This window comes from Garra rufa, chromosome 19, assembly GCF_049309525.1.
Source record: "Garra rufa chromosome 19, GarRuf1.0, whole genome shotgun sequence".
Classification (NCBI taxonomy): domain Eukaryota; kingdom Metazoa; phylum Chordata; class Actinopteri; order Cypriniformes; family Cyprinidae; genus Garra; species Garra rufa.
Genome location: NC_133379.1, coordinates 21,359,901 through 21,387,612, shown reverse-complemented (window position 1 = coordinate 21,387,612; position 27,712 = coordinate 21,359,901). Strand labels below are relative to the sequence as shown.

At 34.8% G+C, this 27,712-nt stretch overlaps 1 protein-coding gene across 1 annotated transcript in view; it reads left to right on the top strand.

Annotated features, from left to right (window-relative positions):
• Positions 1–320: 320 nt before the first annotated feature.
• The window catches only part of LOC141292513 (junctional adhesion molecule 3B-like), a 45,889-nt gene continuing 18,497 nt past the window's right edge, over positions 321–27,712 (top strand). Inside the window, exon 1 of the mRNA XM_073824541.1 lies at positions 321–447. Within this exon, the coding sequence (XP_073680642.1) occupies positions 399–447 (49 nt within the window). The 5' untranslated portion in view covers positions 321–398. The remainder of the gene's footprint in view (positions 448–27,712) is intronic.

The window sequence follows — 27,712 nt, the reverse complement described above, 5'->3', positions numbered from 1 at the left end:
GAAATATGAAGTAATTTCGAATAGTGCGATATGAAGTTTCAAAGTTTGTAGAAACGTCCTTAGTCTGTGATATGTGAAATGTTGAGGGGCAATGATTCTCATAAATAAACACTTAACTACAAAAACACGACGTCCCAGTAGGGAGTGGTGCAACTTCGCTGACCAATTCCTAAAAAAGCTTGAATATTCATGACGATGATGCTGTTTGTAGTCATGGAAACTCAACACAATAGGTCGACGTGCCTCTCTCTCTTTCTCTCTCTCTCTCTCTCTCTCTCTCTCTCTCTCTCTCTCTCTCTCTCTCACTTCGGTCGGTGTACGCGAGCCCTCTCCATCCTCTCCTAAAGCCCTTTACTTTGCGCATGTACAGCTAAACTGAACATTTCATCGACTCCAAGATGGCGTTAACACCACTGGCTTGCGTTCTGCTTGTTCTTTCCGTGCAATGTGAGTACACATCCCCACACTTCTATACTTTCCTTGTAGAAGAGGCAAAAGTGATACAAATAGCGGTGAATCATTTATCGAAGTTCTTCAAATGTCTTTCACTGAACGTCCTGTTTCACAGAAGTGCTGGTCTCTTCAAGCCAACTAAACTATTGAGCTAACCCGTTAGCTCTTTTACATGAGATGTGGCTGTTGAATCCAAAGTGGGATAAAAGTAACATTTTCGGATGGATGTGTCTTGTTTTACAGCGTGGGCTTTGGATTTTAGTTGTGTCGCGCTGGAATGTTTCTCATCGCGGGCTGGTGGAGACTCGCATCCCGCTCTGCGTGTTTGTCCAACTAACCATAAATAAATCCGCACGTCTCTATTCTCTTATTCTACAGGTTACATGGGTTGTTTACGTGAATATTAGATTTGCTTTTAAAGCACAGCTTTTATAATCTCATAAAACTCACATGGAAAAGTGTTTTCGTGCAGTTTTGTTTCGCTGGATCATTCGCCTCAGTTCTTTGTTCACGTTGTAAAAGTTTTTGAAATTGCATAAACAAATTAAGGCTGAGTAATGTTTTTGTAGTGGTGGTGTTTTTCCATTTCGCTTTTCAAAACACTCTCGTTTTCTTTACTTTTGACTGTTTTTAACGATAATAAACAGTTTGAGTTGGAAGCAGGGCAATGTTTATTGCGAGATAACGGTTTTCTGCTTGAAGTGTTCATAAGAGGGGATCAGGCAGCGCGTAACGCGGGCTCCAAGCATTAGCACTCGCTTTGATTTCAGCATTTATTGCCTTTAGCTTTCACAATTCTACAGTCTTAAGTTTAGGGCTTCGGGGAAATAATTAAAAAGATGGCATATTTTTGTCCTGGGTCGTTTGAAGAGTCGGTCGTAATTTAATCAGTCTAGACCAATAGCTTAATTAAATTCAGTCGGAAGATGAAGTTTCTTTTAGTAGCTCAATAGCTTCGCTGTTGTAGCCTAAATAAATCATATTGACAGTTTGCTGAAGTCGATTTTGAGCCTAGTATAAACTCTTGTTGTTGTTGTTCACGTCATGTGCTTTTTATTTTCTCGTATCTGTTTTGTTTGATTTGGAAAATGAACATTTGTTGACCTTTTAAAAGGTTGCAGTTGTAGGGAGTCACGTAGGCTCTTGTAAAAACTGCACATCTCCTGTGATTATTCAAGTATGCTGACTGGCTTAATTACAGACTAAAGCACTAAATACTGCTGGTAAGTCTGTGTTGTGTAGTAAGTACTCTAAAATCTACCATCTCTTGTTTATTTGTTAATTCATTTACTGTATGTTTTTAAAATTTGTGACCCTGGACTACAAAACCAGTCATAAGTGTCTTTTTTTTATTTACATTTATACATTATCTGTAAGCTGAATACATAAGCTGAAATTCGTTATGATAGGACCATCTTTAACGGAGATACAACTATTTGAAAATCTGGAATCTGAGGGTACAAAAAGAATCTAAATATTGAGAAAATCACATTTAAAATTTAATAAATAATAACTAAATAATAAACATATTTTAAATTGCTTATTAATAAATGTTCACCTTTTGATTATTGCTGATGTCTCTAGTAATTATGTGTCTGATTTTGAATTTTCAACCTATTTTTGCTTCATTTTAAACCAGCCATCGTCATTTTTAAACAATAGTTGAGTTAAATAAAACTACCCAGAAGGTTGTGTTAAACATTTGTGACCCTGGAACACAAAACCAGTCATAAGAGTCCATTTTTATATTTATACATTATCTGAAAGCTGAATAAATAAGCTTTCCATTGATGTATGGTTTGTTAGGATAGGACAATATTTGGCACAACTATTTGAAAATCTGTAATCTGAGGGTGTAAAAAAGCATTTAAAGTTGTCCAAATGAAGTTCTTAGCAATGCATTTTACTAATCAAAAATTAAGTTTCGAAATATTTACGGTAGGAAATTTATCTTCATGGAACATGATCTTTACTTAATATCCTAATGATTTTTGGCATAAAAGAAAAAAACAACAATTTTGACCTATTGCTACAAATATAACCGTGCTACCTAAGACTGGTTTTATGGTCCAGGCCAGGGTAGCATTTAATTCCATATTTCACCCAGCAATGGGTTGTTTTTAACCCAGTGTAGTCACTTAAATATAAATATTTGACTGTAAATTAAAAATGTAATACTTTACATTACAGTGGCCATGCTACATTTTTTAAAACATGTTTTGTTTTTAGTATTACTTATTTAAATACACTGCAGAAAAAAAAAAAAAAAAAAAGTTTCAACGTAAGTCACCTCATCAACAGAACAGTCCAAAGTCTATGCCAAAAGCAGTTTCTTCTTGCTTTGTTATACCTTATATGCTTAAAAGCCTGTGTCTAGTCTCTGTACAAGTGTATTTGTACAGTGGAAACTCTCCGGTGTCTTTTGCCAGCACTTTTGGTGCCAAGATATGCTTTACTGGATAGGATAAAATAGATTCAGGAATAGTACAAAGGTTGAGATCACACCCCATATTTTAGATGAATACTTGGACGTGTAGTAGCCTTCCATTTTAGTCCACAGCGAACGCTTCAGTCTTTGGAGAAATGTGATGCTGTGAAACAATAAAACACATTCACCATTAGGTCACCTAGTGCGAAAATGCTGATAATTGTCTGCTTGTGAGGTTTGTACTTCAGATGTGATTAAATACAGCTTAAATAGTGAAAAACAGTGAAAGTGATAGCTTGTCCCTAGAAGGCTGAGTGTGCTTTCTCTTCCACCCGCTGCTTCCCAGCAAATGGCTTTCTGGGGGTTCGTGAAAAGCATGCTGGACCTTCTGGGCACGTCCATCAGTTACAAGCTGACATTTCTGATGTGTTCAGTAAGCGACTGAGAGAAATGTGCATGGAAAACATAGCCGTTCTCTGTGTTCTTCACCCAGGGCTGTTGCGGACAAAGACACGTTGCCCTTCCGCACGTGCTTGAGTTCGTTTTAGCTGGAAGGTACCGCATGGGAAAAGTATGTTGTAAACAGCATCTTGTGTTCCTAAAGGTAGTTTATCGTCACTCTATAGTGATGGGAAAAATTCCAGACGGGGGGTCCCAGCGTAATCCGCATGGGTACCGGGACAGGCAGGCTGTCGTGATGAAACATGCTGAGTCTTTGAGCAACAGGAGAACGGCACATGTCCGGTCAGCCAGCCGGAGTAACCCAGAGTAACGTACAGAAACAGCTGAGTGGCTGTGGGTGCAAGTGAATGGAGGACCCTCCTGACACGGAGCTAAAATATGTCCCACGCAGCCTACCACAGATACTCAGCATTGAGAACAAATGTGGAATGCTCACCCACAAACATACGTCTTGAGATTTCATTTACGTCATATGCGCAAAAGGTGAAGATTATATAAAGTGTCAGTTGAGTTGAATATGAAACATTTTACGTTTTTTAGTATCAAAGTCATTAGTGTTAAAAGGAAATCTGAGAGACTCTTATGAAATGGAAACATGAGAGGTGTTTTTATGCTTATCCTGCTTTTATTCATTTGTATCTTTTGGTAAGCGGTGACAGATGTGGAAGGGAAAGCCTAGAACGAACAGATTCGCAGGTCAGGAATGGCAAGCATGTACATTCTCTAAATGTCAATAAGACTTCCATGTGTAAGATAGGCATTGATCAAAATAGTTCCTGACTGCTGTGCTGGATATACTGGAGCCTGTGCAAATAAGCAGGATTAGTGCAGATTTTTCTTTTTATTTCATGTCTTTCCAAACCTTTCTTTCTTCTGTCAAGCATAAAAGATGTTTTTCACAAAACTGTTTTTAGCAAAGTGGAAGTCAAAGGGGTCCAAAACAGCACTGGACTCCTTTGATTTCACCTGAAGAAGATATTTCACATAAAAGTCATTTACATATAGTCCACAAGAGAATATAATAGTTGAATTTATTAAAATGACTCAAAATGTTCAAAAGTTTACATTGACTTGATTTTTAATACTGTGTTGTTACTTGAATGATCCACGCTTTTTTTTTTTTTTACTATTTTTTTGTTTGTTTGTTTGTTAAGTGATAGTTGTTCATGAGTCCCTTGTTTGTCCTGAACACTTAAACTACCCACTATTCTTCAGAAAAATCCTTTAGGTCCCACACATTCTTTGGTTTTTCAGCATTTTTGTGTATTTGAACCCTTACCAACAATGACTGCATGATTTTGAGATCCATCTTTTCACACTGAGGACAACTGAGGGACTATAACAGAAGGTTCAAACGCTCACTGATGCTGCAGAACAAAAAATTATGCATTGAGAGCCAGGGGTGTAAACTTTTGAACAGAATGAAGCTGTGTGCTTTTTTTCTTATTTTGCCTAAATATCAGATTTTTCTCATTTAATGCGGCCCTTCAGAAGATACAGAAGATAGTTGTTTCCCAGAAGACAAAAAAGTTACATTTACCCTGATTTTCAAATTCAAAAAGTTTTCAACAACTGAGGCAAACTGTCTTTTTTTTTTTTTAGAGAAAATGTTTTTGGGTTTGATTTGGGCTTCATTTTGGGTCATTTTTGAATTACCCCTTGTATTTGTTTTTGATTATATTTGATTTTTGACTGTCTCATGATTAATATTTTTTTAACACTATTCATGTATTTATCATAATACATAATTCGTGTTTGTATATCACCTTTTCAACTACTTGTTTACTCAAGAGACAGTTCTTTATTTGTTCCAAGTGCTGATCATTTCTGAATACCGAAGTCTGTTTAGATCATTTCCTGTCGCTGATTCTATCTCATCACATCCTTCCGAAGGAAAAGTCTGTGCCTGTCCAAATCTTCCTCAACTTGTTCAAGTAGGTGAATAGCTCCTGACTAAATCAGTTGCATACTGTCAGCTTCATGCAGTAATTACTTATTAACCAATTTCAGAGACTGAGATAATGAGTGTCTCCTTCCGCCTCAGTTTTCATTTTCATATAGACTTGTTTCATGTATAGAGCGAATTTAAATTAAACCTTGATTTATAATGCAATCATCACAAAGGTAATTATTATTGCTAAAAATAGAAATATGCAACCGATCATCTGACAGCCGCTGGAATCAAATGCCAGGCTCTCTATGGAAACAAGCCACGTGTCCTGTTTATAAGCTCAGAAATACTTACGAAAGTAAATTTGAATGTAAACTGACATGATAATAATTGGTTTTACATTAGTCACATGCAGGCTAAGGAGGCTTTTTCTAATCCACTGTGCCGCTTTTCCATTTTTTTTTCTATGGAAGCATGCTGTTATGCTTGTGTCTGACGCCTTTCGCAATGTCTGGCACATGACACACCATTCTAAAAATGCACTACTCAGGTTAAAAGAACTTTCCAGTGTCTCATGCATCTAATAATGTAAGGAGAACGTACAATTTGATACAAGATCTTTGTCTCGGTTGGGATGTAGTAGCATCTTCATCGAGTTTCTCCTGCCGTTTGCACACCTTGCATTTGATGTGCACTATCACACAAACGTTGACAGATAGAACAGGCCAACTCCCATGATTCACCTTGGTAACGATGATTTGAATCCCTCACAGCAGATATCAAGTTCTAAAGCAACTGCTATGAAGAGCAGATGACTTCGGCATGCTGATAAAAAAAGACCTGCAAATGCAATTGTTGACTGTTCCAGTTGAGGTTTTGAGGGAATAAGATGATGAGCGTGACAGATTTTCACATTTCCAAATACTGAGAAGTTCTCAGAAGCTCATTTTTGAGGTTAGTGACTGTGGGAGATGATGTGTGGCTGTACAAGAAACTCCGATACATGAATCGAAGCTCTATCAACAAACAGCTCATCCGCTTGGATTTATGATCTCTCCATCGAATTACGCTTTGTCATTTTTATGACTCTAGTCAGCCTCGCAAACAGTCAATCATAAGAACAATTTATCACCTACTTTTTTAACACGGCTGTTCTCCGGAAAGGAGAAAATGTATTACCCTAGCCTATTTCGTATCAATTTTTAACTCTAAGCCTATATATTTTAAACAGCAATAGCTGCAAAATACCTCTCTTAAAATAGTGCCTCCACTGTCTGCTGTATCAAAGAATGATTAGCGGTTGATAAGTGAAGGCAACATAAACGGAGCAACCTTAATGAGAATCTTATTTGCAGTGTAACTCCTCCCTGGGTTAAAATCCACCATTAGCACCAGATTTGTTGTGTGCGTTTAGCCGACTGGTCAGATTGCACTGACAGATTGCGCTCAGACCATCTGGCAGGCCGGCGTTAAGGCCACCTCATACCGCTCCTCGCACTTACTTGCTAAGTTAACAGGGATGAGTTTGAAAATAAAACCGGGCAACCCTTAAAGCTGAGCTTGAACTTTTTATGACAGCCACAGGCGAATTAGATCTATTTCAAGATGCCATCTGATTCACAAAATGCTATTAAATCTGAGCGTCTGTATTCATAGATTAAGATAAAAGTCTTTATTCGAGTCAGATTGCCATCATTGTAACTCCCCCATCATCATCACCCAGAGCAGTTGAAAAAAACAAGTTACTCTTAAATACAAGCTTAATGGTTTGCTTTTTGAAAAGGATGTTTGAGTCCTCTAGTGGCTTTAAAACTTAAATGAACTTTGTAATAGTATGCGCTGAGTACAGCTGTTGTGGGTTTGCAAGTGTGTCCTGAACATGTAAGTTCCTAGGATATTTGTCATTATGCCAGGCATTGGTCGAGATCTTCCTACCCGGTGGCCCGAGGTGTATATATAAGCCTATGTATGTATAGCATAATTGGCAGAATATGTTTGTTTTGACTGGTGGTTAAGGATTTTTTTTTTACTGGCAATAAAGCTGTTCGACCATAACAGCAGTTTGTAGGCCAGTGCGGAAAACTCAGGAATTTCAAATAAGTTTTTATGTGTATTGTGGTTTCCAATTTACAAGAACCATGAAAATTAAAGAAATGGATGTTGTCATTTACTTACCCTCATGTTGTTACAAACCTGTATGGTGTTCTTTATTCTGCAGAAAACATAAAGTATTTGTCAATGGATTGTTGTTTTGGACCCCATTGACTTTCATTGTATTAGAAAAAAAGTTAAACTTCTTTAAAATATCTTCTCTTGTAGGGATGTAATGATAGTATGGATATCGTGGTATCGCGATAGCAATATTACCTTGATATTATCGTGGTCATGTGACGATATGAAACGATATACAGGTGCATCTCAATAAATTAGCATGTCATGGAAAAGTTAATTTATTTCAGTCATTCAACTCAAATTGTGAAACTTGTGTATTAAATAAATTCAATGCACACAGACTGAAGTAGGTTAAGTCTTTGGTTCTTTTAATTGGGAGGATTTGGCTCACATTTAACAAAATCCCACCAATTAGAATCTCAACAAATTAGAATATGATGACATGCCAATCAGCTAATCAACTCAAAACACTTGCAAAGGTTTCCTGAGCCTTCAAAATTGTCTCTCAGTTTGGTTCACTAGGCTACACAATCATGGGGAAGACTGCTGATCTGACATTTGTCTAGAAGACAATCATTGACAAGGAGGGTAAGCCACAAACATTCATTGCCAAAGAAGCTGGCTGTTCACAGAGTGCTGTATCCAAGCATGTTAACAGAAAGTTGAGTGGAGGGAAAAAGTGGAAAAAAAAAGATGCCCAACCAACCGAGCACAATATGGCTTAATCCCTTCATCAAGACTAAGGGTGTACTCACACTAGGCACGGTTGCCATGAACCGGGCCCGAGTACGATTGTCCCCCCTCCCCCGCTGGCCTGCACTCACATAGGTTTCAGCATTCGTGCCGGAGCACGCTTACGTCATTATGGTGTGACGGTTTCAGGATAAACAGGAAGAGCGGCGCTCTCGCTGAACGCAATTTATTCCATAGCTGTTTTTACTTTGTGGATAGTAATTTTGAGTCGTTTGTTCCGCGGTGGTCCACAGCCTATTGTTAAACAGGAAAATTTTCGCGCAATCGTGCTGCTCATATGAGGAGATTTGCAAGGTACCAGCTGAAGTGCAGCAAGGACTTTGCAGCTTTGATTACGGACTATAAAAACGTTGATTACCTCGCAAAAACGCGACGTCACGTGTCCTGTTCCGTGCTCCAGCACGGTTAGCGCTCACACTGCATGCGAACCGCGCCCGAGTCCAACTGAACCGTGCTCAGGCCCACCTCTTCCAAGCGGGCCAGGGACGGCTAAATGAGCCGAGCCCGGGCACGGTTCGGAGCACTCACACTAGTCAAACGAACCGTGCTTTGGTGGTCAAACGCACTCGGGCACGGTTCAAACTGCCTAGTGTGAGTACACCCTAAGCAAAGCTCTCACGTCGTTCAAGCAATCAGCTCGTGATCCGGTGTTTTCTGCGCCTCAGAACGGCTCTGTTTACAGTGAAAGCCGTGAACTGGTTTATTGCATGTGCTGTGAGTTTAGCTGCGTTTGGGAACACGACGACCACCAGGTATCCTTTCTTTTGACAGCAGATGATTAAAGCGTTTCACTAGATTTGTAGATTTGTAAGCCTTTTTTTCACTGAAGCTGGAGTTTTCTGTCAAAATAAAAGCTCTACTGCCGTTTCTGTCAAAATAAAAGCTTAGAAGTGCAATATGAATTGCTGACAATGGGTAACGTTACTGCAGTCCAAATTTAAAATATCTCTTACATGTAGAGATTAGGAGAGAAGTATTGTAATTCATTTTTATTTATTTTACAGTGCAGTTGTTTTACAATACATGGCTATTACTGTCATAGGAATAACAATAATATAATTTTTTATATATTTATTATTTTATTCTAATTTGTTTGGCTTCTAAAACACCATTGTGAATGTAATTTAGACTGAGACAGTATATCACAACTAAAAAAGAGGGTTGAGTCTCCTTTAAAGTTGCAAGTCAAGGTACAAGTCAATTCACTGACTTTTTTCAGAGTTTTCTTAGTTAAGAAAATGGGTTGGAGCTCTTAATTTTGAACTTTCAAAGTGCATTAGATAGAATAAATTAACTTTAAAAAGTAAATTTAAATTTTTTTTAAATATCACAATAAATATTGTATCACAGACTTCATATCGCAATATAATCATATTGTGAGGTTTTTTATATCCCTATTCTTTTGTGTTCTATGAAATCAAAAATGCTAATTTGAGTTATTTTAATGTAAACTACGGTAGCCTAAGTATCATGTCAAAAAGCGAATGACTTGTTTTCTGAAATCTGACGGTTATACATAGCAGTTTGTTCATGGTGTCCCAAGGCGAACACGTTATCTCTGAGATTTGCCCTATTGCAGACAATACAGGCTACGTGTTTACACCAAGATGACCTTAAAAGGAGTCGCTAAGATAGGGGGCATGAGACGCTTCCTGCAGGAAACTAATCAGTCAGTAGCCTTAAGAAGATTTGCTGAGACTTAAGACGTCCTAATAACGTGCAGAGATACGGAAACAATGCCAGAATGCTGGATGTAATTAAAGGATCTTACTGTAACTAACCAAGTGGAAAAGATGCCGCAGTTGTTGATGTTTTCCGGAAACAAGCGAAAACAGTAGAGAAGGAATGTGAAAGCGTAGCTTTGTAACTGATTCTTTGTAAAAAGTCAAGGTGGAGGTTTCCATATTATTTGCTTTTAAACGCTACCAAAGCGTTCAGGCTAGATCTGGTTCATAATTTTGATTGTACATTGATTTAGTATTAGATTTACACTGCAAAGAGTGATGTGTATTTGCTAGCATTATTGCACTACATTAACAGGCTGTATCTGTTGTACTTGACCTCTTCATTGGCAAAGCTGGGAGTGTGCATGGCCTCGGGGATGTTCTCATAAATAGTAGAAATGATTGGCTGTAGCAGTTTTTTCTAATGCCCTATGATAATTTCTGGCTTCTGAAAGTATTGAACTGCAATGGCATTTGCATAAATTGTCTCTTAAGAGGACAGAATTTCTAATTATGCTGATGCTTCAATTGAATTTTGAAGGTTAGTTTCAATCGTTTGCCTCTGAGCTCAAGGGACACAGCATTTTCTCTTTTTTGCTGCTTTTGTGTGCCACAGTTTTAGTACTATGTTCTTATGATGATGCAGTGCAGTAATTGTGAATTAGTTTACTGTGTTTAAATTCACAGCACTGATCTTGAAGGGACAGGAAGCCACAATGTCTGAGAACATATTGTGTTGTACTTTCAATTACAGCTTCCATTTGTTGTTCTGTGGACTGAAGAACAAAGAGAACACTGATGTGTGGCTTCTTGAAATATTAAAACACAAAACAGTCGAGAAAGAATAGAGACAACAAATAATTTATGGCCAAAATAAGGCCTTAGAAGACACACAAATAATGCCTTTTAGCTTGGTCCCTAGAAAGTACGATCCCATCTAGCCATTGCACTCCTCAGAAGTGAAAGTTTTCCCCAAAGTTGAGAAAAGACTCCTTTTCTTCCTGCACATGAACAATGATCTTATGGTTCTGTGCACATTCATGGAATCTTCACTTTTGAGCGGATGAAACCACCACAGACGTATAGTGAAATAAATTCTCTGCTACTGAGTCATTCATGCGGAAGTGGGCAACCATGCAGCTTTATTTCTTATCAGCACCACTCAAGATCACTCCTCATATTGTATGTCTATGGGCAACATCCTATTGTTGAGCGAGAGGACCATGAGTGCAATGGAAATGGAAACTTCAAATCTGAGGTCGAAAATGTAGGGTGAAGCACTTATTGTTGTATCAGTTTCCTCCTAATGCTGACTGCATTTCAGGAAAATGGAGAGCAGTTGTCTATCAGAAGTAGACATCACACGTGTTACACTTATCATGGGTGGGGTTAATTATATCTACTGCTGTCTAAATTGGAGATTCTAAAATGACGGCAATAGAGTTGACCGAATGAGATATTTTCAGCAGTTGAGGAAATACTATTCCCCTCATGAAACTACCCTCATTAGTGAGTTTACATTGTATTCTCACTGGATAGCAAAGGATTAAAGCAGATAAGCGCCATGCAGTCGGGTCGGGACGTTAGGAATTGGCACGCACATCTGGATCAACCGATGCAAAATGTATGCAGTGTGAATAAATCCTAAAGGTAAAGGTGGTGTTTTTGCTCTACATTTGTGAATGCACCAACATTTATTGATGATCATTGTGAGACCTTGCTAAAACAGTTGAATGCTCACTTTATCAGTTGTTTAAATCTATCTTTTACTCTGTGCCAGTGTTTCCTGCACCATGTTTTTTGCTGAATCTGCAGTTTTCCAGCAAAAGCGGTCATATTATAACTTGGTTTGCCCTACAGATTGAATTTGTGAGGTAAAATGGCTTGCTTCATGAAACATGTACATAATAACAGCAGCATGGCTGGTGTAGTTTGTTTCACTAACTGATTATTTTAAACTGGTTCTTTTTAGTGAATCAAAACCATGAAGCACAAGCAGTGTCATTCTAATCACAAACAAATTACTCTTTTGATGAATTGTTAAAAAAGCTGACAAGCTTAGGAGTTTAAATCAGTTTGCTGAATACTAAATCCAACAGAGCAGTTACTGTATCAAAATCAAGTTACTTTACCTCACATTACCATTTACCTTTTAAACAGTTTGTAACTGTAAAATATCCTTATGAATCGGAATCAAATTTGGAAATGTGTATTGATTGTACAGTAAGCGTGGTTCTTTCCAGATTCTTTATTTTTTTAAAACCAGACATGTTAGATACGTAATCCAAACCATGCGGAATAACCAGTGTAGTGCGATTCACAAATTAACAACTCTTTGAACGAGTCCTTTTATTGAATCATTGAAAAAACTAACAAGCTTAGGAGTTTGAATCAGTCTAATGAATTCTAAATCCGACAGAGAAGTTACTGAATCAATATCAAATAACCATTACCATTTATCATTGAAATGGACATTGTAGCTGAAAAATAGCCTTATGAATCAGAATCAAATCTGGAAATGTGTATTGATTGTATGTGCGGTTCTTTCCCTGATTCATTTTTTTAAAACTAGGCGTGTTAACATCTGATTCACAAACTAATGATTCTTATGAAACGGTTCTTTTTAGTGAATCAAAACCATATGGCATAACCAGTGTAGTGCGATTCAAAAACAAATAACTATTTGAACGAGTCTTTTGATTAAAAATTGACAAGCTTAGGAGTTTGAATCATTTTGATGAATTTTTAAATCCAACAGAGCAGTTACTGAATCAACATCAAGTAACCATTACTTCACATAACTGAAAAATCCCCTTATGAATCAGAATCAAATCTGGAAATTTGTATCGATTTGTAAATGTGGTTCTTTCCCTAATTCTTTTTTTTTTTTTAAATTAGGCATGGTAATATTCAATTCACAAACTAACGATTCTTATGAAATGGTTCTTTTTAGCGAATCAAATCCATGCAACATATCCAGTGTAGTGTGATTCACAAAGAAATAACTCTTTGAACAAGTCCTTTTGATGAATCATTGAAATTTTTTTAAAAACAAGCTTAGGAGTTTGAATTTTAAATCCAACAGAGCAGTTACTGAATCAACATCAAGTTACCTTTACCTTACAATACCATTGCCATTTAAATAGATGTTGTAACTGAAAAATAGCCTTATGAATTGGAATCAAATCAGGATATAATTGATTGTTTTTTTTTTAACTAGACATGTTAACACTCAATTCACAAACGAATGATTCTAATGAAACGCTCCTTTTTAGTGAATCAAAACCATGCTACATAACCAGTGTAGTGCTATTCACAAACAAATGACTCTTTTGAGTGGGTCCTTTTTATGAATCATTGAAAAAAGTTTGATGAATTCACTGATTCCAACAGAGCAGTTACTGTCTCAACATTAAGTTACCATTACCTCACATTACTATTACCAATTAGCATTTAAATTGACATGACGTAACTGACAAATACCCTTATGAATCTGAATCAAATTAGAAAATGTATATCAATACCCAGCCGTACTTTTTCGATACTTCTTGTTTAAGCTCCACTTGTAAGCGTGGTTCTTTCCCTTATTCTTTTTTTTAAACTAGGCATGTTAACATCTGATTGACAAAGTAATGATTTTTATGAAATGGTTCTTTTTAGTAAATCAGAACCATGCGGCATAACCAGTGTTGTGAGATTCAGAAACAAATAACTCTTTGAACGAGTACTTTTGGTGAATCATTCAAAAAACTGACAAGCTTAGGAGTTTGAATCACTTTGATGAATTGTAATTCCAACAGAACAGTTACTAAATTAACATCATGTTACCATTACATCACATTACCATTTAGCAATAAAACGGACATTGTAACTGAAAAATACTCTTACGAATCAGAATCAAATCAGGAATTGTGTATTGATACCCAGCCCTACTTTATAATACTTTGGCTTAAGCACCACTTGTAAGCACGGTTCTTTCCCAGATGCATGTTAACATCCGATTCATAAACTAATGATTCTTATAAAATTGCTCTATTTAGTGAATCAAAACCATGCGACATTACCAGTGTAGTCCGAAATATCAAAATCACAAACAAATAACTTTTTCAACGAGTTCTTTTGATGAATCATTAAAAAAAACATCAAGTTTAAGAGTTTGAATCAGTTTGATACATTCTAAATCCCATTAAGTTAGTTACCTCACATTACTGTTACTATTTCACATGTAAATGAACATTGTAAATGAAATATACCTGTATGAATCAGGAAAAACGATACCTATCGATACCCAGTCGGCCAGTCCTAATAATGTCTCAGGTTGCCTCGTGAAAAAATGGAGGTTTGAATACTTCTGATTCAACCTTATCTTAAAGTGTGGTTCTTTCTCATTTTTTTTTTAAACTAGGCATCTGATTCACAAATGAATGATTCTCATGAAAGTTATTTTTAGTGAATCAAAACCATGCGGTAAAGTGTAGTGTGATTCACAAACAAACAACTCTTTAAACGAGTCCTTTTGATGAATCACGAAAACTGACCAGCTTAGGAGTTTGTTGAATCAGTTTGATGAATTCTAAATAACTCTATGACCGTTAAGTTCCCATTATCTCACATTACGGTTAGTATTTTCCATTTAAATGAACATTGTGAATGAAATATACCCATATGAATCAGGAAATGTCTATTAACACCCAGCCCTAAGCCTTAGGTTGCCTCATTTAAGAATCAATGTTTGAATACTTTTGGCTCAGGCTCCACTTGAAGTGTGGTTCATTCCCTGATTTATTTATTTTTTTAACCGGGCATGTTAACATCAGATGTATCTGTAATCTCCATCCTTAATCGGTGTGGCCTCCTGGGCTTTGAAGAAGTGCCAAATCAGTTGAAATGTCACTGTTGGTAAATCATGAAGGATTGTGAGAGCTCTGTCCAAGTTTTAATGTCGCCTCTGTGGAAAACCAAGAACATTTTTATGATTTGAAATATGCTGCGTTTGTTTTTGCAAGTGTCAACACTTCTGCCAAATCTGCAATTGGGGAAAAGAGCAACAGAATCTGACTGTTAAATAAAAGTACACACCCTTGCTCCGCTGCCACAGCCACACGATATCATGTGCTTTCCTGTGGTTGCATCAAGATGTCAGTCTTTTACATCCTCCCACGGTCCACTGGAATGTCCACATTTGTTTTAGATGTCTGTGCAAGCGGATGGGCATCGAATGCTCCACATTTTCGCCGAGTGAGCAGGAGCAAAGCGTTTCCCAAACAAGAGGGGATCTTCCTGAGCAGGTGATGAAGTGGTTCCTTTGGGGAGGTCACTGCTTGCGTGGTGCTCAGATGGTGTGCGTCCCGAGCCGTGAACCCCCCACTCTCACCCCACCTGTTTCACTGCAGCATTCCCTCTCTGGCCACTTAGACGGCGTATGCGAACTATTTGAGTCTTAAGCATGCCTTTGCGAACATTTGTTGTTTCAGCCTAACTTGCTCTCTTTAAATTCCTCAGCCTTTTTTTTAGGTGAAGCAGAAGTATGTATCACAGATTTATGCAAAACTCTCACTGTTTTAATTTGTAGAAGTGTTGACACTCTCTCTGAGAAGGGATCAGTCTTGCACATGAAACTGAAGGTGTTTATACATAAAGCTTCTCAGTGCAAGCAAATTCTCACTGTTTCATAATTGAATTTCTATGAATATTTTAATTACATAAGAATATTTTTCTTATGTTAATCACAAAAGTCATTTCTTGATGATAATTTTATGATATACACTACGAGTCAAAAGTTTTTGAACAGTAAGATATTTAAGGTCTCTTCTGCTCACCAAGCCTGAATTTATTTGATCCAAAGTACAAAATGATGAAATATTTTTACTATTTAAAATAACTGTTTTCTATTTGAATATATCTTAAAATGTAATTTCAAAGCTGAATTTTAAGCATCATTACTCCAGTCACACGATCCTTCAGAAATCATTCTAATATTCTGATTTGCTGCTCAAAAAACATTTATTATTATTGTTAAAAACAGCTGAGAATAGTTGTTTCATGTTTTCTTTGATGAATAGAAAGTTCAGAAGAACAGCATTTATCTAAAACAGAAATATTTTGTAACATTATACATTTTAAAGCATGTTTTCTAAATAAAAGTATTATTTTGCATGATTTCTTTAAAAAACATACTGACTCGAAGCTTTTGAATGGTATAGTGCATAATGTTACAAAAGCTTTATATTTCAGATAAATGCTGAGCTTTTTATATTCATCAAATAATCTTGAAAAAACAGCAGTTCAGCATCTTAGAATGATTTGTGAAAGAAATTATGCAGAAAAAAGAGCTTTGATCACAGGAATAAATGATATTTTTAAATATATTCAAATAGAAAGCAGTTGTTTCAAATAGTAAAAATATTTCACAATATTACTGCTTTTGTTGTACTTCAGATCAAATAAATGCAGGTTTGGTAAGCAGAAGAGAATCTTTAAAAACATTAAAAATCTTACTGTTAAAAAACTTTTGACTGGTAGTGTATATATAGACTGTTACAGTCAGCAAACAAGGAAAGTTGCAACATTTGTAGAAAGTAGCTTTCCCTGTTCGACCTCTCACCTCAAGTGTCTGTCCAAACACTGTCTCACCTGTTGTCTATTGTCTCAAACTGTCCCACATTATCAGTAACCCTCGTGCCTGGCCGTTCTGCATTACGTCTGTGGATCTGGCACGAGGATGCGCATTAATCTCACATCAAAGTAGCCGTGAATTACGGTTCCTGAAAACCGATCCAAAACCCTTCCTCAAACAGGCAAGTCGGTTAAACACAGGATAAATCATCCTGAGAGTAGACCCTCTCTCGTTTACATTAGAGACCCTTTGGAGATACAAAAGCCCGGAAGACTGTCACAAGACGGCCTGAGTAATTGTGTCTGCTGTTGCGTAGTTTAATATGCATGTTAATTAATTTACTTAGATAAACCGGTTTCTGCTGCATTTTAGTGTTGCTGAAAACCTCGACATCTGTGTGTTTGGCTGTTTCCCAAATGAAAGGCTTGCATAACCATCTATATACAGTATTTATTTTACAGTGTTTCTGGATTGATTGGGTTTGTGGTCCTGATTTAAATTTCTCATTGCCAGTACATCATTGGTACTGAAGCAGAGTGTGGCCTGTATTTGCACATTTACAAATGAAAAGAGAGAAGTGGCCATGTAGAAACCTTTTTGCAGACTGTACTATTTATATACACCATATAACCATTTTTGTTTCTCAGTTTCTCTGTTTCCAGGCTTCTATAAATTGCGAGATAAATTGTGTGATATAAACTTGCAATTGCGAGTTATAGTCAGAAATGTGATATAAACTCGCAACTGCAAGAAATAGATTCAGAATTGCAAGATATAAACGTACAATTCTGACTTTTTCCTCAGAATTGCATGATATATATTCACAATTGCAAGAAAATGCGAGATGAAAACTCATAATTCTGACTTTTTTCTCACAATTTAGACTTTTTTGCAATTGTGAGTTTATCTCGCAATTCTTACCTTTTTTCATGTAATTACCTTTTTTCAATTCTGACTTGAATTGTGATTCGCAATTGCGAGTTATAAAGTCAAATTTTGAGGGTGAAAAAAGACTGATCTATGTTCTCAGAATTGTGAGTTTATATTGCAAGACTTAACTCGCAGTTGCCTGTTATAAAGTAAAAAGTCACAATTTTGAGATATATACTCACAATTCTGAGAAAAAAGTCACAATTTTGAGATATATACTCACAATTCTGAGAAAAAAAGTCAAAATTTTGAGATATGAACTCGCAATTCTGAGAAAAAAGTGACAATTTCAAGATATAAACTTGCAATTTAAAGAAAAAATCACAATTGTGAAATACAAACGTGCAATTCTAATAAAAAAGTCATAATTTTGAGATATAAACTCAAAATTCTGAGAAAAAAGTGACAATTTCAAGTTATAAACTCAAAATTCTGAGAAAAAAGTGACAATTGTGAGTTATAAACTCAGAATTCTGAGAAAAAAGTCACAATTTCAAGATATAAACTTGCAATTTAAAGAAAAAATCACAATTGTGAAATACAAACGTGCAATTCTAATAAAAAAAGTCATAATTTTGAGATATAAACTCAAAATTCTGAGAAAAAAGATACAATTTCAAGTTATAAACTCAAAATTCTGAGAAAAAAAGTGACAATTTCAAGTTATAAACTCAAAATTCTGAGAAAAAAGTCACAATTTTGAGATATAAACTCATAATTCTGAGGGGGAAAAAAAGTCACAGTTGTGAGTTATAAACTCAAAATTCTGAAAAAAAAAGCCATAATTGTGAGATATGAACTCGCAATTCTGAGAAAAAAGTTACAATTGTGAGATATAAACTCGAAATTCTGAGAAAAAGTCAAAATTTCGAGACAAACTCGCAATTCTGAGTAAAAAGTCACAATTCTGAGTCCTAAATTTGAAATTCTTCGAAAAAAATTCACAGTTGAGATATAAACTCGCAATTCTGAGAAAAAAAAGACACAATTGTGAGATATTCTAAGAAATGTAAACTTGCAAGGATGAGAAAAGTCAGAATTTGTGAGATTAAAAAGTCACAATTACCTTTTTTTTATTTTTCATTCAGTAACAGAAACGGACTTCCATAAATCATACTATTCAAATTAATTTGATTTAAAGAGAAAATTAAATGTAAAAATATCCAAATAAATAAATAATTCTTCATTCATTTATTTATCCTCATTTTACTTGTTGTTTTCAAGAACTCTCTATATTATAAATACATGATGACAAGAAATCAATCCACAATTACTGATACAAACCAAAGTTATGCTTCAGCCAATAGTCATATTGATTTCATTTTTAAATGCAGTTTATTTTATAACACATTCATGTGGCAGAGGGATAGTTTTATAACAGCATCCACAACTTCAGCTCCAACTGTTCAGAGCTGTGAGTTGCGCTACACAACATGGCTTTTGTACAAGAGTGCAAACAAAAGGCAATTAACAAGAGATGCTATGGGGGGCCAGCACTGTACAATAGACAATGAGAGTTCAGGGGTTTTTGCTTGGCTTGCTGTTTTAGCACTGATTGTATCTTGAAGAGAGGAGTGAATGCTGCTACCGGGTCTATTATGCAGTTTATAGGCTTCCTGCTGCTGGTTCAGTCACTACTCAGTGAGAGCTTGAGACTGTAGAGAGTGAGAAATTCTCTTGTTTACTACACTGTTATTTTATTTTTTATATATATATATTTTGTATTTATATATTTCAGTATGGATCAGTAAGATTTTTAATGTTTGCAAAAGAAGTTTCTCATGCTCATCAAGGCTGTTTATTTGATCAAAAATACAGAAAAATATTGTGAAATATTATTACAATGTAGGGCTGCAACTAACGACTATTTTAATAGTCGACTAGTCACCGACTATTGAAACGATTAGTCGACTAATCGGATAATTATTCAATTTTTCTCAAATTTAGCATGAGATTGCTTTAATTATGTGGAAAATTATAGTAAATACAAGAAAGAAGGGGGTACTTCAATGAAAAATGCATATTTTATTGAACTTTGCTGCTGATAGGCCAATTCATACTAAAAGTAAATAAAAATGCCCTGTCTAAAGCCATTTAGGCACAGTAATCGGTCAGTACAGACATAAATGCATAAATTAAGAAACTCTATAATCTTTTTAAAGGACAGGCACATATGTTTTATAAGAAAAAATAAATTAAAATCAAGTAAACATTTTCTTCCTGTAAACCAGGGGCAGGCACATCAGCAGCAATAATACCGTAAACAAACATGTATATCCAAAACAAAACGTATTGGCTTCCATGTTATTTAAATCTTACCGAGGCCAGCCAAACTGGTTTCATTTAACTGTCCGACGTGCTTTCTCTTTAAATGTTCGTGCATCACAGAGGTGCTGCCGTGATGCACAAGGACTGCTTTACAAACCATGCAGGTAATCTTTTTATTCGCCGTAGCAGGCTAAAATGCTCCCAAACTTTATGCCTGTTTCACACATACTCAGTCTGCATTGCGTCTACAGTCCGTGTGCGTTACGTATGCGGTGCAGAAGCAGCACGGACTCGTTTTGCGCTCACACAGAACGCGTTTACAGTCCGTACATTGTGAACGTTGTAATCCGTTAACATGGGTGTGGAAAAAAAATACGCACTGCCGACGGAGTATGTGTGAAACGGGCGTGTTTTGGTACGCGCAGCTGCTGCATTCAGTGCATTGGACGCCGCCATTTCTGTATGTTATCGCTCAGCATAGAAGCTAATGCCTATGTGCGACTCTCGGCAGAGAGATGCCTCACTCGGTCGGAGAAAACATGTCTGGCGACAACATCGACAATGAAATTCATTGTCGACTATTTCTATTATCGATTTTTGTCGACAACGTCGACGAATCGTTGCAGCCCTATTACAATGTAAAATAACTTTTTTCTATTTTAATATACATTAAAATCAAATTTATTCATGTGATCAAAACTCAATTTTCAGCATCATTACTTTGGTATTCAGTGTCAAATGAGCCTTAAGAAATCATTTTAATATGCTAATTTATTATCAATGTTGGACACAGTTGTGCTGCTTAATATTGTTCAGGATTATTTGATGAAATGAAAGTTAAAAGTTATTTTTTGGAAAAAAATGTATACTTTTATTCAGCAAGGATTTGTTAAATTGATTAAAAAAGTGACAGTAAAGACTTTTATTATGATATTGTTAGAAAAAGATTTATATTTTGAATAAATGCTTTTCTTTTATAGTAGTTCAGTCTATAATAGTTTTAATTAATTTAATTAATTCCTAAATTTTATTTATTTATTTATTTCATTAAAATATTTACATATTATTTTAATAAAAAATAATTAATAATAAATTATATGTACAACATTGTTTTAAAATTAAAAACAGTAAATTAAATCTTAACAGAACTGGAGGGTTCAAATTTATTTTTGATATATTTTATCAAATGTAATAATTCCTAAAATTGGGTAACTTTTTTAACCTTATTATACCCACAAACCTTTTGACCAAATGTTTATTACATTTGTCAAACATAACAATATATTTCCTCTTACAAAGAGTCACCCCTAGGGTGCTCTATTCACCTACCCCGTTGCATTCTGGGGCATTTCTTTTGTACAGGAAGTGAGGAGGATTATGTGCATATCCCTGCTAAATCAACAAGTCTCCAGCGACTGTGGGGTGGCATTATTCAGCTGTCAGCCAATCCGTACCTAGCTGCTTTGCTACACAATTCACGTGCTCAACAATAGATGCTGTTTCCAGCACTGGGACCTTTTAGGGCCCGAACAGCTGAGAGAATATATGAGTTAATGTCCTTTAGACTTCAGCTCAATTTTATTAAGCCTGCTCAGGGATTTAGCACAATTCGCCTATGTATTTGTCACAGCCCATTATTTAGAGAAGACAAACTCACACTTTTTCATAGAATTGTGTGATGTAAACTCACAATTGCGAGTTATAGTGATAAAAACTCAAAAGAAGATTTTTTTTTCTTGCAAGTGTGAGTTTGTATCTGTTTGCAATTCTGACGAGTTATAAAGTCAGAATTGTGATATAAACTCACATTTGCGAGTTATAGTCAGAAATGCGTAGTATAAACTCACAGTTCTGACTTTTTTCTCAGAATTGTGTGATGTAAACTTGCAATTGCGAGTTATAAACTCATAATTCTGACTTTTTTTTCTCAGAATTGCTTGATATAAACTCACAGTTGCAAATTATAGTCAGAATTGCATAAAAGAAGCTTCAAGTTGCGAGTTAAAGTCAGAATTGTGAGATAAAAACTCGCAATTGCAAGTTATAGTGAGAATTGTGCAATACAAACTCACAATTGCGAGGAAAAGTCAGAATTGACTTTTTATTCCAGAATTGTGTGATATAAACTCGCAGTTACAAATTATAGTCAGAATTGCGTGATAGAAGTTCCCAGTTGCAAGTTACAAAGTCAGAATTGCAAGATATAAACTCACAATTGTGAGAAATAAAGTCAGAATTGCGTGATATAAACTTGCAATTGTAAGTTATAGTGAGATTTGTGTGATATAAACTCATAATTGCGAGTTATAGTCAAAATTGCATGATATAAACTCACAATTCTGACTTTTTTTCTCAGAATTGCGTGCTATCAACTCACAATTGCGAGTTATAGTGAAAATTGTGATACAAACTCGCAATTCAGACTTTTTTTCTCAGAGTTGCGTGATATAAACTCACAATTGTAAGAAATAAAGTCAGAATTGTGAGATAAAAACTCGCAATTGCAAGTTATGGTGAGAATTGTGTGACATAAACTTACAATTTTGACTTTTTCATAGAATTGCATGATGTAAACTCATAATTGCGAGGAAAAGTCAGAATTGCATGATATAAACTTGCAATTACGAGATATAAACTCACAATTCTGACTTTTTTTCTCAGAATTTCATGATATAAACTCGCAGTTACGAATTATAGTCAGAATTGCGTGATAAAAGCTCCCAGTTGAAAGTTATAAAGTCAGAATTGCTAGATATAAACTCAGAATTGTGAGAAATAAAGTCAGAATTGTGAGATATAAACTCGCAATTGCAAGTTATAGTGAGAATTGTGTGATATAAACTCGGAATTGTGAGTTAAAGTCAGAATTGCGTGGCATATACTTGCAGTTGCGAGTTATAAAGCCAGAACTGCAAAATATAAACTCACAATTCAGACTTTCTTTCTCAGAATTGCGTGATATCATCTCACAATTGCGAGTTATAGTCAGAATTGTGATACAAACTCGCAATTCAGACTTTTTTTTTCAGAATTGCGTGATATAAACTTGCAGTTCTGAGCTATAAACTCACAATTGTGAGAAATACAGTCTGAATTTTGAGCTAAAAACTATTCTCACAATATTATTTCATTAAGCCTGATTTTTATTTTTATTAAGCCTGCTCAGGGATTTAGCACAATTTGTCTATGTATTTGTCACAGTCCATTATTTAGAGAAGCACGCAGGCCGGAGTGTATATTAGAGTGTATTTCATGCTCCAATCCATCATCGTAAAGACGTCATCAGAAATCCAGACCATACTGTTTAATGTCACGAGTTACAGAAAAGAGAAGGTTTCTCTTTACGTCTCAAAGCACACGCTTGTGCTGCCACTGCTCTTGAAGAAGGCTCTGGCAGAAATTACAGTCCTAATTAGGATTAAGGAAGAGGTCAGTGTGCTTGTACTAGAATGTGAGGCATTTGCAGTGAGCGGGGATGACGCCATCTGTGCTGAAAGCAGTGAGCGGCTAATTCTGGAACTGAGTGCGACACGATTTACAGATTTCGGTTGGAGCCGCCTGACGGCGAATACGGGGTCCTCCGATCAGCCGAAAGCGATTTGGGGAGCTAAATTAGGGCCTTTTTATCGCTGACGGAGGAGATAAGCGTAGCCTAAATATTGCGTGCGTGTATGCAAATGCATTTCGTATCTCTCATTATCAGTTTCTATGGAAAGCAGTTGTTGAAATGGCATCTGAGAGCCACGAGGGTGAAAAATAAGCCTGCAGTAGATCTTATCGGGGGACGGTCAGTGCTCCCGGCTGGCCGCGAATGGGACGGGTGGAGATGCACAGCGCTGACTTACCTGCAAATGCAACCAATTAGTATGCCGCGCAGTCTCTGCCTGCTGTTGACAGCTGCTATAAATAGCAAAGGCTTCTCCAACGGTAACCTGTTCTCACCCCTGTGGAAAATAACTCATGGTCTTGCTACATACAACTGCCCTCTGAATAATCACTAACCTGCGTCAGGAGATGTTCAGTGATGGTGGGTTAATTGAGCCTGCATTTTAACCCTCATGTTCTTTGTGGGGGTCTTCGAGACCCCAGGGACATTTTAATAGCTTGAAAAGCACTGACATATCAGGTTGATACTTTAAGGCTTGTCCTATGCATACTTGTTATAAAAAAAAAGCATATTGAATTACTGATGTTTGGGGTCTCTAGGACTCCAAAAAAATTCAGACTGGTGTACTTATTTAATTAAATTTTACTTTTTTATTTTATTCTATTACACATTGTTTGATTTTGCTTTATTTTTTTATTTTTTTTTACTTAATTTAATTTTGTTATACTTTATTTTATTTTACTTTATTCATCATATTTGACTTTATTTTGATGTATTGTTTTATTTTATAAATGTAAACATTATTTTGGAATGTTTTGACATTTCAGACCAGTGTACACATTTGATTTGATTTTAATTATATTACTTTATTTTGATTTATTATTTAATTTTATTTTATGAATTTAAATATTATTTTGTTTTTGACATTTCAGACTGGTGACATTTTATTTTATTTATTTTAATTTATTAAAATTTTTATAAAACTTTATTTGATATGACTTTTATTATTATATTATTTTGGAATGTTTTAACATTTCAGACCGATGTACACATTTTATTTTATTTTATTTTATTTTATTACATTCACTTTTATTTTATTTTATTTTACTTTACTTTATTTCTTACACTTTTATTTATTTTATTTTACTTTATTTTGATGTATTATTTTATTTTATAGATGTAAATATTAATTTGAATTTTTTTTGTCATTTCAGACACATTTTATTTTAATTTATTTTATAAATGTAAATATTATTTTGAATTTTTTTGACATTTCAGACTGGTGTACACTTTATTTTATTTTATTTTAATCATTATTTTTTGTCATTTTATTTTAATTTATTATATTATTTTCTAATGTTTTGACATTTTAGACCAGTTACATATTTTATTTTATTTTACTTTACTATTTATTATAATATTTTCATTATTTTTATATGGTGTACACATTTTATTTTATTTTGTTATTTCATAAATGTAAATATTATTTTGAATGTTTTGACATTCACTGTTTTTAAAGATGAAACAGTAAATTCAATAATACAATTTTAACAGAACTTTTATATTTTATATATGTATGTATGTATGTATGTATGTATATATATAAATATTTATATATGTAAATATATGCCACTCAAAAGTGATCCGCTTTTGTACTGTTGTTATCAGGAATGCTTTTGTTCTGCCATCAGGCCCTGTCCCGATTAATTTAGTATTCATTCACTCCCACTGCCTGAAACTGTGTCACAAAACAAAGGTTTCGATTGGTTTTCATGTGGACTTCAACCATGTGATGTGTGACACTAAACAAGGGGTCTATTTTTATTGGAAAAAAAGCGGCGATATAATCAAGCCCAGTTAGTTCATGTGACTGGAATGTGAGGTGGAAAGTATTCCTAACATGATGTATCCGTGAAATTCATTTCCCTGAACTGCTTTTTGGTGCAAAATATAGTATTTCCAAATGCAATCAAATGAAGCCATACTCAGTTGCTTTGATCTTCCGTCACTAAATCATACCTGACTGTCAAAATCTTTCTGCATTTGAAGCTTGTTGCCACGCAGAAGGGGCATTAAGGGATACAGGACAGAGATGTGGAATGGGAGATACGCACACCGGTCCTGTGAACTCCAGTCGGCTGGAGGACAAAAGGAAAGGGGGCCTCCTGCAGTAACTAATGCTGACGCAAAGTGACATGTACTCAGGCATTCTGTGACACCGCTGCCCCTCTCTCACTGGCTCAACTCAAGCTTAGTCTTTGACCTGCCTAGATCAGAGGGGAGCTCGGCTGGAGTCTAGCCCTCAAATACCTCCAAGACAGCCTATAGCATCCACACGTGAATGCAGAAATTACAAATGCAAAGAGCAGAGAGCGGCCTCTGGCTAAATGTGAACTGGCAGAGACTGCCAAATTTAGAAGTAATGCAAATGAATCCTGTTGCACGTGATAGTGCAACCTAGTCTAGTCTACCTAGGTTTGCCTAATCTAAATAAAGAAAATGCTTCAGGATAGCTTTTATCCATCTTTGATAATAATAACAATAAAGCAATTTTCGTAAGTTTTTTAAATGACTTAATTTGGATCGTTTTAATATATTTGTATGTGCATTTATATAATATGTCATTGTATCTATCTATCTGTAGAGAGAGAGAGTTTTTTTTAACTCATTTACATTTTTTTACATTTCTAAATATTTAGGCTTATTTTTGGGATATATCAAATATATACGATATAGATGCTGATTCAATTATTTTTTCATGTAAATCTACTCCAATCTTATTCAAACTTTAAAAAAATCCTTTATTACAATATATGTATATATGCTTATATCGCTAAATATTAGTAAAATATTTTTTTATATTTAGTTTGTTTATTTTGGGTACATATTAATTTCATTTTTATTTTCATGTAAATTTGCTCCAATTTTTTACTTAAATTTTTTTAAATATTTTATTATAGTATATGTTTATATTGTATTTACATTTTTAAATGTTTTTAAATATTTAGTTGATAAATATGTTAATTTCATTATTATTTTCATATAAATGTACTCCAATCTTCTGCTTAAAACGTAAAAAAAATTTTTACAGTAAATGAGTATGTATATATATATATATATATATATATATATATTAGGGCCGGGACTTTAACGCGTTAATTTAGATTAATTAATTACACAAAAATAACGCGTTAAAATTTTTTAACGCATTTTAATCGCACTTAGTTTTGCACCGCGGAACGTTTCTCACTGGATGAGATTCCGCGGACCGATTATACTGGAGCACCAACTAGCGTTCAGACAAACTGCGTCCGTCCTAAATAGTATTGTATGTCCCAAATCGTAGTATGTTTAAAAAAGTATGGTCTACTACTTAACGACCAATGCACACTCTTAACGGCTAATATTGCCCGCAACACACTGCGCCGTGAACGAGGATTCGATTAGAACTACAAACACGCATAAAAAAGTGTTAAAAAACTACAAACATGGAGGATATACGCGACCAACGGACAGGTAGAGAAAGGGGTTTGAGTGATAAATAATCAGTGTGTAACCTGATAAAAAATATTTTTTAAATGTTATCCGCGTTATATTCCATGTGCAGCAACATTTATAATGATAGGTTTGGTCATTAACGTTTAAATGCATAATTAAGCAAACACAAGAGCAGAGTTCTCGGCATGAAAGACTCGTTAAAGAACGTGCCTCTTGCTACACTTAATGGCAATATTCCACTGGTCTGTTGGACTTGGTTGAACAAAAATAAACAATATTTTGTTGCTTAAGCTTATGTATTCAGTCATTATTCAATGGTATACTAAAAATCCATGTAAAAATCTTAATTCTCACTGTTCTCAGGTCAAATATTTATATGCGATTAAAATGCGATTAATTTCGATTAATTAATTACAAAGCCTCTAATTAATTAGATTAAATTTTTTAATCGAGTCCCAGCCCTAATATATATATATATATATATATATATATATATATATATATGTTTATATTGCTGAATATGAGTATTTATTTTTTTATATTTTTAGATATTTAGTTAGCTTATTTTTGGAATATATCAAATATATAGGATACATATATTTGTTGATTTCATTATTAAAAAGTACTTCAATCCTCTACTTAAAATTTCAAAATATATATTTTATAGCAATATATATATATGTTTATATTGCTAAATATTAGTATTTATATATATTTTAAAATATTTAGTTACTTTATTTTTGGGATATATCAAATATATAGGATATATATGTTGATTTCATTATTATTTTTTATGTAAATTCTACTTAAAACTTCTTTAAAAAATATTTTATTCAGTCTATGTATATGTATTTGTATATCTCTAGATAATTAGTATTTTTTTAATATATATATATATATATATATATAT